This window comes from Pteronotus mesoamericanus, unplaced genomic scaffold (assembly GCF_021234165.1).
Source record: "Pteronotus mesoamericanus isolate MK-2021 breed Mesoamerican mustached bat unplaced genomic scaffold, CSHL_Meso_final contig_263, whole genome shotgun sequence".
Taxonomy (NCBI): Eukaryota; Metazoa; Chordata; class Mammalia; order Chiroptera; family Mormoopidae; genus Pteronotus; species Pteronotus mesoamericanus.
In genome coordinates, this window is record NW_026555112.1 from 10092695 (window position 1) to 10110553 (window position 17859).

The 17859-nt window shown below is 36.8% G+C and overlaps 1 protein-coding gene across 1 annotated transcript in view; it reads right to left on the reverse strand.

The window, feature by feature from the left end:
• APAF1 (apoptotic peptidase activating factor 1) overlaps nt 1–17859 on the reverse strand; it is an 83801-nt gene that overhangs the window by 22234 nt on the left and 43708 nt on the right. The window contains exons 13-18 of the mRNA XM_054574661.1: nt 17272–17398; nt 16212–16337; nt 13872–14003; nt 10971–11096; nt 5093–5254; nt 1708–1836 (exon numbers count right to left, since the gene is read on the reverse strand). Coding sequence (XP_054430636.1) covers nt 1708–1836; nt 5093–5254; nt 10971–11096; nt 13872–14003; nt 16212–16337; nt 17272–17398 — 802 coding nt within the window. The remainder of the gene's footprint in view (nt 1–1707; nt 1837–5092; nt 5255–10970; nt 11097–13871; nt 14004–16211; nt 16338–17271; nt 17399–17859) is intronic.

Here is a 17859-nt window from a genome sequence, read left to right on the forward strand (position 1 = left end):
CAGTCTAATGAAGTACCATATGTGCCTGAGTTCCTCTCATTACACTCTGAATTACAGACCTACTTTATGATTTCAGAACTAGCACGGACAAACAAGTGCTTCATCACATGCTCAGTGGTTTTCAATCAGTGAGTTCTATGGTTACAAATTAAGTACATGGAATTTTCTCTGCCTTATCTCTAGCGTCCAAAGTGGGCGTCCAGAGCTAAAGTATAGAGATGAAAGTGGTTCCTATACTGAAAAACCTCCCTTGAAATCCTTCCCTCTCTATCCTTCTGCCCCACCCCGACCCCCAATTATTTCCTTCTCACCCAGTCTTCAAAACCAAGTCCCTGTATTTCAAGAAGAAAGACAATGTTTCCTGGAGCTTTCTAAGAATAGGGTAAAGATTTTAAAAGTAACAAGAAAGGAAGAAAGAGGGGTTGCTCCTCCACACCTCCTAAAAATCCTGACATGAACCCAGAAAAGGGAAATTTCCAGCCACATCTAACTTGTGGATCTACCTACAGGTAAGGTGCAAGATGTCCTACCAGATCCGAATCTTTTAATCCAAGGCCTCAGCCAAAGAGAACACTGCCCACAGCACCGTATTTCTTCCCACTGTTTCAAACAGGACTAGATTTTGTTCACACTCACTGCCTCAGATTCCAGTGGAATGGTTTTTGGCAGGAAGTTCTTCAGCACTAGCTGCACTACTGTTCTTAAAATTAGGAAGAGCGTACAGAGCTCACCTGCTCACTCTCATTTTATCTGCCTCCATGTGAAGGTCTATAGCTCCGTAACTGTCCTCCCATCCCCATACACACCTTCACAGTAAGGGGCACGGCTGGCAAACTCACTAAAAATTGCTGAAATAAGCAGAGAACACTGAAGAAGCGCATGCAGTAGTCAAGCTTCCTTTGAGGAGAGCCTGTAAACCAAATGAATCTCCCTACTTTCCAGGTAAAGGTCCATCTCCCTTTTCTTAGGCTGTAAACACAAGGGGCTTCAAATTACCTGGTGGCAAGACCCACTCAAGCAATGAGTAGTAACAAAACCTGGAAAAACAAATCCATCTTTGGAGGAAAAATATCAGGGAATTCATTGCTTTTTGAAAAAAATTAATACAGCTATTCACTTGGCAGGGTTCTTCCTGGGCCAGTGAGGTACAGACTCTCAATAAAAACTCTATCAAGCAAGTGCTAAATTATAAACATAAACAGGTAATTTATAAGAGTCATTTTATTCATTAGTGCTTAGCAATGAATGAATGTCCTAGGTTAGCCAATTCCAAATTTAACTTCTATCTGTTCCTTCTCAGTGTTCTAAGAAATGTGAACTGGATTCATCTCTCATCATTTCCTGTAGAGAAGAGTCTATGCCTCTGCTGTTTAAGAGATGCCATGTTGCTGCTTAGGAAACCAGTGGTCATTCCACTGTTTCCTCAGACCATGGCACACACCAGCCTTCCAACAAATACCTGGTAAATGATACCTCATCCCCAGAATGATTTATCGTACTGTTAAAGCAAGTCTTTAACCACTGCTAACATAATGAGACTGTCTATCTAGTTAATAATCTAAAGCTATCACACATTATGCTACGGAAAAAAATACTACACAATTTCCCAAGCAAGCATCTTCAGCAGTTAACAACTTAGCAGCCCATTCTTCATTGTTCTTGTACCTCTGGAGACACAGACTTCACAGAGTAAATTCAACTACTCACCTCCACACAGTACTGGGACAAAGCCACCACTGCCAAGTGGTTATGGGGGGAGAAGTCACAGTACTGGATGGTGCTGTGATGGCCCATGTGGATTTCTCCCAACAGACCACTGGTATGAATGTCAAAAAGCTGTCAACAAAAGAGAGAGAGATAACTATGGAAGTAATATTTTTTTAAATAAGTATACCCAAACTGAATCTACATTTATTTCTAAAAGAATACCCTTCCATTTCAAATACGAAGTATAAATCCTGAAAAAATACTATAATTACTGATAATTGGCATATACTGACAGTCATAAGATGTAAATCAACATACATATACTTTTAAAATATCATTCATCTTGAAACATGTTTCCTATAAAGGAGAATTTATCACAGATAACTCCTCAAGTTGCCCTAGAGAGAAATAAAACCTCTGTGAATAAATGAATGAAGTAGCCAAATTAACATACAGAGCAGTTCTCCCTAATGCTCGTTTATTCAAAAGAGAAAATAGATACTCGAAAATAAAGATGATCAAACTAATATAGAGCAGAGGCTTGATAACATGAAATTAGCTCAATTATTTCTAGTTCTCTTCAGAGCTACCAAATTATTCTATTACAATCAATCATTTTCCCATTTTTTTTTGGACCAAAAAAGAGCTATTTTTGAGTAATTCAAGCTTCATTTCAATTTTTGAAAGATTTTAAAATGCTGAATATACTCTTCCAAAAAATTCTGCCAAATGACAGAAAACCTTTATACCAATATACAGTATAGGGATTTAAGACAAAGGCAGTCTTAACGAAGGAAAAAACAGGCTTCAGTGGGAGCCACGAAAATGTTCGGTGAGTGCACAACTCTGCAAGCATGCACAGATGGTCTGCAGCACAGCATCAGAGGTCAACAACACAGGACAGGAAATCATACTGAAAATGCTTTCCAGGACAGGTCGTTCTTAGAAATTAGTGGCTGAGAATGATAGAGGAAACTTGGCAAATGTGAAAGTGGCAGCTGTCCCAATTGTGGGGTAGCAAAAAGAAAATATCTAACAATAGGAGTACACTGACAACACAAAAGAGTTGGAAAGAAGTAAGAGGAGGAGAATGGAGAGATCAAAAGTAAGAAATTGGGACCTACATGTCGTTAAGGGTAATCTTAGCTTTATTTTCACAGGTAAAATAAGGAGCTGGTCTATATTTTTATAATAAGAAGGCATCTTATACAGTATAAAACTATTTTCCTTTCTCATTAGAACATATCTTTTAAAATGTTCAAATTCTCCTCAACACCATTAGTCATTAGGGAAATGCAAACCAATCTACAATGAAATACCACTTCACACCTAATAGGATGATTATAATATAATAAAGGAAAAAAACAAATGTTGACAAAAATGTGGAGTAACTAGAACTCTTGTACATTGCTAGTAGGGATATAAAATGGTACCGACACTGAGGAAAAATTTGGAGGTTCTTCAAAAAACCAAATACAGAACTGCCATATGACCCAGCAATGCTACCCCCAGGCATATCCATATAAGAATTGAAAGCAGAGGCTCAGACACTCCCATACCAACGTTCATTGCAGCATTACACACAATCGCCAAAAGGCGCAAACAACCCACACATCCACCAATAGATGAAAGGGTAAACAAAATGAGGTGTATCCATATAATGGAACACTGTGTGGCCATATAAATTCTGATACATGCTCCAATAGAGGTGAACCTTGAAAACAGCATACTAAATGAAATAAGCCAGACACAAAAGGTCCAGTATTTTATGATTCCACTTACATGAAATGTCTAGAATAGGTAAATTCATAGATTAGATTAGAGGTCACCAGGGAACCTGGGGAGAATGGAATGCGGAGTTTTTACTAACTAGTTACAGAGTTTCTGTTTGGGATGATAAAAACATTTTTGGAGTACTGGTGATAATTGTACAACACTGTGAATATAACTAACGCCACTAAATTGTACGTTTTAAAATGGTTAAAGTAGCTAACTTTATATCTATATATTTTACAACAAAAAGTAGTTTAAATCTTCATATCTTGTAAATGCAGTGGTTCTTTTTCTGTTCTTACAATCTTTCACAAATTTAAGACAAAAGGAGATACTTTTCTTTAGTTTCCTGATAAAGGGGTATAAATCTATAAGCAGCCAAAATCCTACGGTCCTAGCTATTAGATCAATAACAATAACATAAACAGTCTCTCAGTGAGTTTTTATATAACTATATTGTATATTTCAATTGTGTTCTTTAAAATATACTATCTGGGGTGAGAGAAAAGGGAGAAATTAGTAAAATGATACACATTTTCAGTTGTAAGATGAATAAGGTCTGATGATCTAATGTATAAATGCTGACTACAGTTAAGAACACTGCATTGCGTAACGGAAATTCACAAACAGTAGAACTTACAAGTTCTCCTCATAAAAAGGTAAATAATGTGAGGCAGCAGTTGTATTTACTCAATCGGGGGAATTGTCTCATAATGCATACATATATCAAAACATCACAATTTATACTTTAAATATCTTACAATTTTGTCAATTACACCTCAATAAAGCTAAATATAAAATAAAATTATAATATCTTTTATTCAAGTCTTTTAAAATTACTACTAGAATGGAATGTCACTGAGCCGTAAATCAGAAAAGCTGGCTCTCCAAATCATAATGTACCTTTGAACAAATTACTTGGCTGCTCTGAACCTCAGATGCCTCATTGTTATCACAGAGTTATTGCAATCTTTCTGTCCTTTGGATATTTATATCAAAAGAAATTATAACATGGGAGCACACTGAATACTACAAATGTAAGCTATTATTAGATTTGAAAAAAAAGAAGGCATTTCTTGTCATTTACTTTTTTTGCCCAGCTTCCTCCTTTACTTCATAGAAATCCCACAATCGTCTTTAGTCATTGAGTATTTCTCACAAAATCATAAAATTTTAGGGGTAATAAACACTTTGAAAATCATCTAAACCAATGTATTCAAAAACTGTAAAACAACAAAAATAACTGATGAAAAAAGTATTCCATGTTCTTAATAAATTTGAGAAGCACTGGATTAAACAATATAAATTGTTTCTGTATCGTAGGACTTCTTGGGGCCTTAAATATGTCAGTACACACTGAGTACCTCTAATGGAGAAAGCCAATATCTGACACCTCCCAAACCTGCGTGACCATGAGAACCACTTCTCATAAGGCCTTCTGACACTCCCCACAACACAGATCTGAAAACTATGAAAGATGAGGGAGCCTATTTATGATAAAGAATCATATTTATACTTTATATCAGTAAACAATGTAAAATGCAAAAAATCAAGGTTTTAATTTTGTTTAAATTAGACTAAAAATTTCGCTTTTTAAAATACTGGTACTTACAAAGATTTTATTTTTGGCTGCCACCATTATCCTAGACCCATCAGAAGACCATGAACAACATTTCACTATCACTTCCATGTCCTCTTGAGGCTCCTCTGAAGTTAGGAAGAACAGCTTCACATTAATGGTTTTCCTCTCATTTGCTGATTTCACATCCCAAAGCTTTAAATTACAAAAATCGGAAAAAAAAAAAAAAGGATTTAAGTTTGCTTTAATCTCAAATCTCTAGAATTTCACCTGGATCAAATATCCCACAAATTATTCACTTTACCTAATAGGTTATTTTTACTTATGCATGACATTTTTATAGAACTTATAAATCAACAATTCGTTTTTCATTCAGTTTATTCCTAAAAAGAAAACAATCAGAAGCACTGACTGCAATGCAGAATGCAGAACTAATAAAGTGCTGAAAGAGCCTTGCATGGTGTGGAGGAGGCTAGGTGATGAGCAGGGAAGAAAGGTAAGGTGGAGCCTCACAACTTGCCACTGCTGCCCTCTGCTGTGCCAGGCAAGAACTGTGCTTCACATCTATGGTCTGCACAGCATGGACACCACACAGGACTCAGTAAAGCTGAATTATAACCTAGTAGGGCACCCAGAGACATGAGGAGTCCCTGAAAACAAAAAATGAAGAACATGCTGAAAGGAAGCAAGAGACGGTGTGTGCTTGACAGGGCCAGACGGGGCTCCAAAACAACTGGATCCTGAGCAATGGGATACAAAAGCCTAAACCTACTCATTTTGCAGAGCCACTGAGCAGCACAAAGGACCAAGGTCTTCGAGAAGACCCATCTTTACTCCCCTGGGCTTCGAGCAGCGCCCCAGCTTCACGGGGGGTGGGGGGGGCGGGGGGAGTGGCTGCCATGCCCCGACCAAGGGTTGGCCAAAAATGAGGCCAAAGAAAAAGCTGCTTCTCAGGCTTTAACTCAGCTTCCAATGCACAACTCCAAGGTAAAATCTGATTTTTCTAGCCAGGCACATTTTGAAATCTTTCTTGAGTTTAGAGAATTACTATATACACTAAGAAATATAGCCAAAAGCAAAACTTTCCCCCCTGCAACAACTGTAGGTAAATTGGATGAAGCAAAAGAGACATCAGGTACTTAAACAGGTTTTCTTGACACTAAAGAGGAAAAAAAAAATCTCAATATAAACGTCAGAAACTTCAGTCCCATCAGCCAGAATATATGAGAAATCACACTCTGCTCGCCTCTTAATATGAACAACAAAGTAACTATTGTCTGGATTTAAGAAAGAAAAAGAAAACTAACACAACCCAATTTTATTACATCTAAACTGCATCTTCTGCATCTGGACCTGATTCTAGCTCTTCTCCAAGGAGTGATGCAATTCTACATATCGAGGGACCAAGTAACTGCCAGTGTTTCATTTTGAGCAATTCACAGCACTGTATTTAGGGATGCTCATGCACCCTGGCCCTTGTATGGTTTAAATGGCAATTTTTAAATAAAGCTTGCTCTTTGAAACAATTTATCATCAGGGCCTGAAAAATACATTATTATCGACATGAGAGTCTAACAAAATGCTTAGATTATAGAGCTATTTGAGGCAGGAAATAATTTTACAGTTCTTCATCTTCTCAGAAAGTAAAAGCTTTAGGAGATCTTGACCTTGAAATGCTGTTATCCAACATCATTTTGCAGGACCACTGCTTACTATGCATCACTGTACCAGTGCAAACCAGCCAACAACACTGGCTTAACAGCACTTTGGGGAAGCTGCCGCAACAAGGCAGTTCTCACCAAGAGTGCGGTAATGTCTGTCCCCTGCTGTGAGTGCTCTGTGCTCTACAATCCCATTTTGATACTCACACATAAAATCAAAATGCTGTCCCTGGAAACTTGAAATTTTTTTTTTCCCTTGAGTTGGAGAAGTCTAAATTTGAGTTGAATGGACACAGCAGAAGTTTATCGTCTTAAGTACATTATAACCACTGTGTCAGTTACTTTGAAATTATATCAATAAATCAGATACAGAGTTTACATGCTAGTAAGGAGGTGAGAAAAGCACACAGATGGCTTTAACACCAGCTACGTACGAAGTGCCCTTTGAGAGGTAAAGAGACAGCACAGTGGGAATGCTACACCCAAGCTGTGAACACTTTTGCAGAAGTGGCCAGCTCACTCTCCTCCCTGAAGATTCTCCTAATTCACGCCACCTTACAATCAACAGAATTTCAACACAAAAAGGAGGAAAACTCTAGGACCTGGAGTCTAGTCTAAGGGGTCAGATAAGCTAAAGTACAAAATGGGAAAGCAAAGGCAATGAGAAGAAAGAAAAAGTACAGTGTGGGTGCAGCATCAGGGGCCTGAACACTTCTTCCCCAACAGAGCCATCTTCTGCTCTCAGAGCACCTACTACAGATTTTTACCATTTTCATGATTTGTCTATTCACTTACCTTCCTTCCCAGCTGGGTACTGAACAACTTCAGACCAGGAATTATATGTTTTTTTAAGTGTTTAAAACCCAAATACCTAGTACATAGTAGGTATTCAATAAGGGATCAATAAATACATTTAAAGTAAAAAGACAGATTATTCCCATGTTTCAAGCACAGGTGAGTAGAGACAATAGCATTACTGAAAGAAAGAGGGTCCAGGTTAAAGCCGCAGACAGAATACACATTCACCTCCACACCCGCCCAAAACCCATGTGAAATGATCGTAAAGAGAATTTTTCTCTCTAGACGGTTAAGTCACAAGGTGAAGGAGAAAGAAAGAAGAACTACCAGCAATAAAACTATAAAGACTAACAAGCAGAAAGTCGAGAGATAAGGAGACTCCTAAAAATTGAATCCCGAGCCCACAGTATAGAAAGCCAACGAAGGGACTCAATTCACATCATGGAATTCCTAAAATGCTCAGGAAGTATCTTCTGGAAGAGGTGGCACTAAATCAGGAGAAATCGTTGGAAGTCCCTTGAAACACCCTCTGCTACTATGCAATCCAGATTGCTGTGTGCCCTTACTCTGGCTGAAGAATAGAGGGTTACTCCATTCCCAACACAACTGACAGCAGGGTCAGCACTCCGAGAACAGGGAAACTGGAGAGAGCCTATATTCCAAATGCTGTGAGCTCTGCCTAGGCATCTTCACAACCAGAATTACACACTCCAGGTAGGAGACTGAAGGTTTTTCTGTGACTACCCCACCAGATCAACACAAAAAAATCTAGAGTCTGACATGAGGAGTTCACCATGGAAAACAGCCAGATAACCCTACAGGGAAATCCATGATAAAGTCCACAATTTCCTATCAGTTTTTTGGTGCTGTACTCAGAAATAAAGCAGATGTCCAAAGATCAGACAAGTAAGATATATCTCTAAAATGGAGAGACAGAAATCAAAACTAACAAACAGAAAGGACAACTATACAGAAATATGAAAACTTCAAAAAAAACTATTACTAACACCCACAAAAGATAAAAGATATTGCATGCATGAAACAAGCATAGGATAATATTAAAAAGAGAATAGAATATAAAAATATTAAAAAGGTAACTGGTCATAAGAATGGGTTCTTAAAAAATATGATAGTAAAAATTAAAAACTCAATAGAAGGATAGGAAAATAAGGCTAAGGAAATCTTCCAGAAAGTAGGACAAATGTAGAGAGAAGAGAGAAAAAAATAAGAAAACATCCAAAACAAACAGGCATTCCAGAAAGAGAAAGTAGAAAAAGAATAAATCAAATAGTTTAGAGGAACTCGCCAAAGCTGGAGTTTCCAAATTGAAAGAAGCCACCAAGTACCAAGCAAAATAAGTGGAGACAAACCCAAACCAAGGTACATTATCATAACATTTTAAAAAAGAAAAAATACTAGAGACAAAGATCTTAAAAATTTCAAGAAAGGAAAATAAACTACATATCAACCAGAATGGCTTCAAATGTTACCAAGAACAACCTCAGAAGCAAGAATACAAAGGAGCAATGTCCCCAAAATTCTAAGGAAAAATTATTTCCACCCTAGAATTCTGTATGCAATCAAAAATAGCAATGACGTATGAGGCTAGAAAAAGACACTTTTAGGCAGGCAAGGTCTTAAAAACTGACCTTCCAATAGATTCTTTCTTAGGAAGATAGAAAAGTTTTCCACCAAGATGAGAGAATAAACCAAGAAAGAAGACAGAAAATCCAGGAAATAAAAGGGTCTCAGCTAAAGAGAAAAACAGAAGGAATTCCTGGGATAGTAAAGGGAGATGCCAGGAGGACAGCTGGACACTGAGTACAGCGTCTCCAACCCGAATGGAGCAAGACAAAACCTTCCTAGAAAGTTATTTCTAAGAAAATTTTTCAAATACCTGATAAGTTTGAATGATACAAGAGGTAATTTAGACAAGGGATAGTTTGAAGACAAACTAGGGATAAGCACATTTTAAAAAATAAGCAAATGAAAAAATAAAACCACAATGTTAAAGGTACTACACATTTACTCACAAAGAAAACAAAAAGTTGTATGAGAAGGAAAAATATTCATCATACACTGCATGGCTCAACTGTGATCAGTCCGGATGACATAAATCTCATATATTGATCTAATCAAATCCCGAAATATATAGAAGCCACAAAAAGCAGGTCAGGTTTATGGGGAAAAAAACCAATTAGTTCAGTTTGGAACACAGTAAGTGTGGAGCAGGAGCTTTATTTAGGAGACAACAAGTAGCAGGCGCTTGGGGATCAGGACACAGCACACAAGAGAAACAAGGGCTGGAGACGGCACATCCGGAAGTCACTCACAGAAGACATGAGAGCTGAAGCCGTGAGACTGGGTGAGCTGAGATGCAAGACTGGCGCGCGCGGTGGCAGTCAAAGTCAGATGTTAGAGGAGCAGCTCTATGTCAATGGGCAGGAAAACAAGGAACAGAAGGGCTCAGAGAGATAGAAGGGAAAGAAGAAACACTGATGTCAAATGGCAGTTTCAAAAAGAAGATACCGGTCATCAATGGGGAAGATGAACACTGGTAATACAACAAAAAAAATAAAGATTGGATAAAGAAAAATATCAGATTTTACACAAATCCGAAGAACATGAGACTTTAAAACAAACGGAAAAAAAGGAGACTAAAAACAAAACTGGATTTTACTCTTCAAGGGAATACAGGGAAGACAGGACCAGGCTAAAAGAGGGTTAAGTAACCCTGGCCAGTGCAGCCCAGTTGGTTGGAGTCGTTCAGTAAACCAAAAAGTCATGGGTTCAATTCCTAGTCAGGGCACGTGCCTAGGTTGAGGGTTCAGTCTCCCCCTTCCCACCCTCCATCAGGGCACATACAAGAGGCAACAGATTGATGTTTCTCTCTCACAGCGATGTTTCTCTCCCTCTCTCCCTCCCTTCCCTTCTTTCAAAAAAAAAATAATAATTTTTTTATTATTTTTTTAAATTAATTAAATTTAAAAAATGACTTTTTTTTTTAAATTTAAGGAGAAAGTATTTAGGGTTTGTTTTTTTCCCCTCAGAACTACAATCACAGGGGGCTTAAATAAGTATTTTTCCCTAGCTCTGGGTTTTCCCCCAATATGACTTGTCAAAAACAGGTCAATAATGACATAAAAGGCAGGATAATGATAAATAAGAGCAGGACCTTTATAAATTTGACCCCCAGAGATCTCAAAAGATTTTATGAAGTCATAAAATGAAATATATGCTTAAAATTAAGAATTCAAAATTATGAACTTTAAAGCATAAGGTAGTAAACCATTAATAAACAATCATTATAATAAGCATTTATAATTATATTAAATATGTCCCTGGAAGTTGAAGCTCTTTCTGCAGAAATGTGAAAAACAGAAGCCTAATTCTATAACCCAATCCTAAGGCCATAAAATTACAACCCATTTTAATAATTAACAAAAGCATACCTTTAATGTTCCATCAGCTGAGCAACTAGCCAAAAGCTTATCGTCTGGTGAAAATCTGCAGTGATTAGCTGAATTGTTATGGCCTAACAAGGTATTTCGACAAGATTCTTGATTCAAATCCCAGAGCTATTTGAGAAAGATAAAAAGATAACTAAAAAACTAGTACTGAATGGGGAAAAGTTAAAAATAATGTAAAGTTCTTCCTTCCCTCTCATTTAAACTTTTTCAGTTACAGGCAGATGTTCAATTCACAGTTACATAAAGGTGTTAAACACAAAGGTGAACTTGTGATTAACAAGTAATATGGGGCAGCTCTCAAATCAGCACCTAAATCTACTATAGGGTCTCAAAGGCTCACCTAGGCTTTTAGTCTGAGCATTAAATAACTAAACAATTACTCCTATTTCAAAAAAGTAGTTTGGAGTCATTATTCTACTTTATTCAGCTCTGTAATAAGTGATATGCAAAATAAATCACCCCCAACTTTTTTAGATGCTAGATTATCCAACTCAAAAAGTGGTCATTTTTAAAATATTCCAATGCAAAGTTTGAGTGTGGTAACTAAGCTAAAATCTATTCCAGAGGACAAGTCACTCAATTTCTCTAACAAATCAATGGCATTTAAAAAAAAAAAAAAAAGGCAGAGGGAAAGGGGAACTTTTACAGAATAAACAAGACTTCAGAGGTATAATAACCATATGCCAACTGAAGTTTAGATTCTGACTCCAAAAAACCCATGGTAGAAAGATACATTTTGGGGAAAAGTGAACATGGACCAGGTATACTACAAAACTGTTTACTGTGATAGGTATGTCTATGGCATCAGAGATGTATGCTGAAGTATTTTGGGTGAAATGAGATGATATCTAGAATTTGCTTTGAAATGTTTTAGGGCAAGAAATAGGGGTTGGTGGGGAATAAAAATAAGATTGGCAAAATGTTGATAATTATTGGAGCTAGACAACAGATAGCAGAGATGTTCATTACTGTCTTCTCTCCTTTTGGGTATGTTTGAAAAATGTTTAAAAATGTACATAAAAGGGGCAATAGTCATCTCTGGTGATTTATACTAACTAGACTAAACACAGGTGAATAAATCATTTATCCCCCACAATTAATCTTGGTAAAAATCCTTTGGAAATCATCAGTGAGATAAGTCCTGTTCTTCAGGGCCTCTCCATCCTTGGCTCCTTTACCCCAGTACCAGGAAAACCCAGTTCCCCAGAGAAGGCAAGTTACACGGGGGCAGCTTTAGATTTACATACTTTCATTGAAATCTGTTCAAGAATCACAAGAAGTGAGTTCTAAGAGCCTTCATAGTAATGTGGGCGTGGTATGACAGGTCTTACAGTAAAACTCATCCAATTAAAACTGCTGACTAACCAATAACCTCTTCCCCCATCTTAGAGATTTTTGTTTATATTTAAGAGGAGGAGATATAAACTCCCTCACCCTACAAAATGTTAAAAGTAACATCAAAATTAGTCATATATACTACAGAAGTCTTAATCATTTTAGAAGTGGTTTCATTCAAATAAGGTAAAGTTTTTCTGAAATAGTACAAGAATCTTATTTTTAAAGGTGGGTTTACTCGATAGGGTAAGCTCTGCTGAGTAAAAGCGAGCTATTATTGTGAGATAATTTTATATTACTGCATTATTTTGATCCAATCTGGTGTTTTCAAACTGAGTTCTGTAGGGCCCCAGGGATTCCAGAAAAATGTCTGAAAAGGAACTATGGGGGCTGGGGGGTGGAGGGAGGTAAGGGAACAAGAGAGACTATAAATGCAGGCCCATACCCCAACTCAACAAGAAAAATGGGCTTTATCTCTTTTACATTGAGCTTCTATGGAAGTTTTCTTTGTAGAAAAAAGAAAAAGAAAAAAAGGTTCACCTTTCTGAAAAGGGAAGGAGGACAATTTTCAACAAATGTTTCCATATTTTCTTAAATAAAAAAAATACTTATTCAAATGTCAAAACAGAGTCTATAAGATTTTCCAAGTTGAAATGTTTTACCCAGTCCACCCAAAAGTACAATGTCCCATTAAAAAAATGGTGTGACATTTACAAAGGAAGGGCACAGAATCCAAACCAAAAAAGAATCCAAAAGAAGTTAGCAGGTAATTTCTGTGATCCAAAAAAGTTTAATCTGGCTATTTTTAATATGCCACTTAAGTGGGGAAAAAAGGTAATCTTTTATACTTTGTAATTATAAAACATTATCAAACCAGTGAAATGAATATCTATTTTTTGTTTGTTTGTTTTTTTACATTTTTTTCCCTACCGGCACCTTTTTCCCTCCTTCTTCAGATAATAAAACCTCTCTCTTTTGAATCAAACCCCATTCATAATTCAAGTGAAGCTGACCTCCCCTCATCTGTCCAATTTCTACATGGCTAAACTTGCGACCCTTTGAATTCCATCCTACTGACCAGTAGGGTTATTTAGCAATGAGTAGATAAACCCAAACCAGGTCAACTAGAGTTTTCTCTAAAATTAAATCTACGGGATCTGGGGAAGAGCAAGTTTCTCTTCCTCTGTGAGTATGAGCTGTGAGACCTATATAAGCCGAGCTGAGAAAAGCCACATTTCCTGTCCCACAGAGAGAACACGCCTGAACCAACAAAGAGGGAAGAAGCAGGGCCCATAACTGGAGATAGAGCTCAATCCTGCGGACGCAGTTTAAGCATTTGGAATCAGCTCTGCCCTAAGCCATGCTCCCTCTAGTTTTTCCAGTTACATGAGCCAGTAATATCTTCTTTGTTGTTGTTGTTGCTTAAGCTAATATGACAGTTTGTATTATGCAACCAGAAGATCCTTGATTAATACAATGTATGAGAAAATCAAAGGCAATGTTCTGACATGCCTACCAATTTACGCAATTCCCTTCATCCACACTTACTTTGAGGATGCCGTCACTTGACCCAGTGGCTAAAAGAAGGGGATGACTGTTGTGGGTGAAGTGGCAACAATTGACTTGCTCTGAGTGCTCATCATAGCTGTGCACTAGTTGCCCAGTCATAGAATTCCAAATCTAAAGAGAATAGAAAAAACAAAATTTACAACTACCCCTTATTTTCAAATAAAACAAAGAAAATGCTTTGAGGATCCCATCCATCCTCTCTGCCAAATTTTCCCAGTTGGACATGATGCTAATGAATACCTTCAGTTTCCCTGAAATATGTCAATATTTTGCCAAAATGTTTTTTTGAAAAGCTTACTTGCAAGTAAGTCTTCCTATAGCATAACTGGAATTTCCTGAAAATGTTACATTCTTCTAGGGCAAGATTTCAGATGTTCATATGAATGGAAGCAGGCAGAGAAATGCTATATGGGGAAGGAATAATGAATTTCAGCTGGGAAGGATGAAATCTAAGACCCGACTCTACCAATTTTAACTTGTTTGTCCTTGGTCAAGCCCCTAATTTACCTGCACCTCAGTTCCCTCCTCTGTAAAATGGGGACACTTGTACCTGTCCTACATATCATGGTATCAAATGAGATAAAGGACGTGCTAAGCATTCTGGTGACTTCAAGGTACCAATTAAATAAGTAAAAGTGGGCGTCTCAATGAAAAAAAATAAAGGTTTTAGATTTTGAGAGAAACCTAGCTTTCAAGCCTTGCTCCATTAGCTATTAGTTAATATGACTTTGGGCAAGTGACTTCATCTCTGAGCCTGTTTCTTCATCTGAAAAATGAGATTAATACTTACTTTGCAAATTACAGTGTAAAATCAATAATGTAAATATGAGGAAGTGTACAGTATAAAGCCTCCTGCAGTATTGAGTTCACAATAAAAAGTAATCACCATTCTAATGACTATGTAAGACAACTAACTAAGCAGTCTATTCCATCTAACGACAAACAAAAGAAATAAATTACCTAATAAATCTTCACAGGGCTCTGGACTTCTCAGAGGTTCTAATATCCCTCCCATAGCATTTTCTTTTTATCTCATCAAAGCACTCCCCAGAGGTCCAGAGAGTTTCCTTTATTTTGAAGGTCTTTTAATTTCTGCCTCTTGCTTTAAATTTTGAGTTCTTAGAAAACAAAAACTTAGTATTATTTCCTTTTAATCCATATAACTTTGACTTTGGAACTGCTCAGAGTGGCCAGGTTCATGCCTCACTCAGAATAGAGGCTATAGAGTGCATTAACTAGTTGGTTGTAAAATCACCTAAAGGGAACCAGTATACCAAGAAGTAGATTTTTCCAAGATTTCAATTTAGTCTGGACACTCCAGAACCTTCTTCAGATGGGTACAAACTGCAGGAAAACTTCCAAGCCAACTCTCTTATTCCCAGGCCCACTAAGGCCCACCCCACCCAGCCAGATTTAACACCCCACAACCCCTTTGAAAAAAGCCTGAAATGAAATCTCCCCTCCATTTATCATATAAAACACTCCCCTGGACTTCAGTTCCTCTTAAATTCTGCACAAATGCTCTGGCTAAAAGCCAAATTTAGGGACAAGAGACAAGAAAAAAAATTAACAAAGATAAAAATTACCCTATATTGCTCTGACTGGTGTGGCTCAGTAGATTGAGTGCCGGCCCGCAAACCAAAGGGTCACCAGTCCAATTCCCAATCAGGGCACAGGCCTGAGTTGCAGGCCAGGTCCCCCAGTAGGGGGTGCGCAAGAGGCAACCACACATTGATGTGTCTCTTCCTCTTTCTCTCTCCCTCCCCCTGTCCAAAAATAAATAAATAAAACCTCTTTTTTAAAAAGTACCCTACATTTTTTTCTCCATTTGCTTTTTAGACTAGTAACCTAATTAATTATTAATTTGTCCATTCATCTGGTTTTACACTGAATATAAGCCAGTTCATAAAGGTCAAAAATTGGGTTGCATTTCACAAATTATGTATTTTACAACAGAGTCCAATCTCAGATAATAATTTTGTGCAGTAACACTTCCAATCACAGTGCACTCAAAGATTTCAACTGATACTTAACCCACAAACCAGTCAACAAAAGCCAGGCAAATTTATTAATTTGTGATTTTTTTTCCTAGCTGCCTGATAAATATCTCAGACTGATCAACCTAGGTATTTTTGCTGGGGCTTAAATACAAAGGGTTTTCAGATAGTGTTAATTTACAATGGAAAAAACATTGATTTGCCAAGGTTAGTAAATCAAAAGGCCAGCACCCTTTAACCCTGCTTACCCTAGTCCCCCTATTGTGGAAAAAGAAAATGAATTCTGTGGTGATTACAACTCAAGAGGAAAATGTTTTCCTACCTTCACTTTTTTATCCCCTGAGCAGGTTGCTATAAATTTGTCATCTGCAGAGAATGCACAGCAAAGCACTTCATCTTCATGAGCCTTGATTTCTAGAAGTTTCTCTCCTGTTTCAGCTTTGAACACCTACACAAAAAATAAAATCTTTTTACTATACACCACTTAACCATGAACCATTATTCAATAAAAATCTTTCCTTCAAAGATCTCAACTACTGTTATTTTGCAACAGAAGTGAACCTTGGCAAAATTACTCCAAAAATCTGAATTTCTGTTGGAATTGATATGCTTTAACATATATAGAGAACTATCCTTTGTTAAATTTTGTAATATTAATAAAAAGAACTAACAGAATATAGCTTCAGTTCCTGAGAATAGTTTGGCAAATTCCCAACAAACAGAAAATATTTCATGCAATATAATTTCTTTCTGGGGCTCAAAGGGCCAAAATTAATAAAATGAATAATAAAGCACAAATATAGAAATACAGGTTACAGTCATAATCTCACAAAGACTAAAGCTGTCCTAATTATAAAAGTTTTAACTAATTTGATCCTGATTCCTTCAAAATCAAGTTAGAGCACAAGTTTAAAGAAAAGCACTCATTCTTATTTCCTGAAAAGAAACAAGAACTTACAGGAAATTCCTTCAAGCATCTTAGCCCAATTCCATTTACTGTCAGAAATCTATGGCTGAACTGATAATAAAATAGGTATTTTATTTAATTACTGTTTTTTAGTCAGAACCCTGTTCACTGAGCTAGGAAGTCCTATGTCTTTCAACAATTATCATTTCCTCATTACCTTTAGCTGTCGCATGGGCGACGTTAACTGACTAGAAGGGTAAAAGGCACTTCTATGTCACTTGGCTAGTTTAGAATTATGAAAACACACAACCATATCTTTAAAATCTCTAGAGAAGGACTTCATAAATGTTCAAGAGATTTGGATTTCTCTATTTCTAATGTACATTTTACTTGAATTTTAGGATTTAAATATATTCTAATATGCACAATATTGGGTACATGCCCTTTTCAATTTTTCTCAAAAGATATATTTTACCTGTAAGGTTTTATCAGCTCCACAAGATGCTATTCTGTGACCATCCGCAGAAAAGCAAGCATGGTAAACAGTATCTGTATGGGGGCGGACAACTAAGCGGGAGAGATTCTTGATGGTTTTTTTGTTTCTAAATACAAGGAAAAAATGAGCAGAAACCCAATAAATGAAAGTAAAAGCAATTATTTCCTATCAGTAATAAACTATCTTTTAACTTAGTTATATTCCCAAAAATAAAAAAATTATTAAAATTAAATTACCATTGCATAAATGGTAGCATAGATCACCTGGAGAAAAAAAGCATAATATAACAGAATTGGCATTTAAAGAAAAGTGCTACCCTGTATCAAGCAACCTGTCATGTGTTATAAATGTCACTGAGTTGGAAGAAATCTAAGTAATCAAATACATTTTACTTTGTGTTTTTCCTTTGATACTTTAATATTACATGCAGAAAAAAACATTATGTAAGGATACCCTCAAAAAGCTCCCTATTTTTTAAAAAGGAAGAAGATAGCAAAATAAAGGTCATTTCCTAACTAAAGTATGACACTACACCCACCATTATGATGATATATTTACAACTGCTCT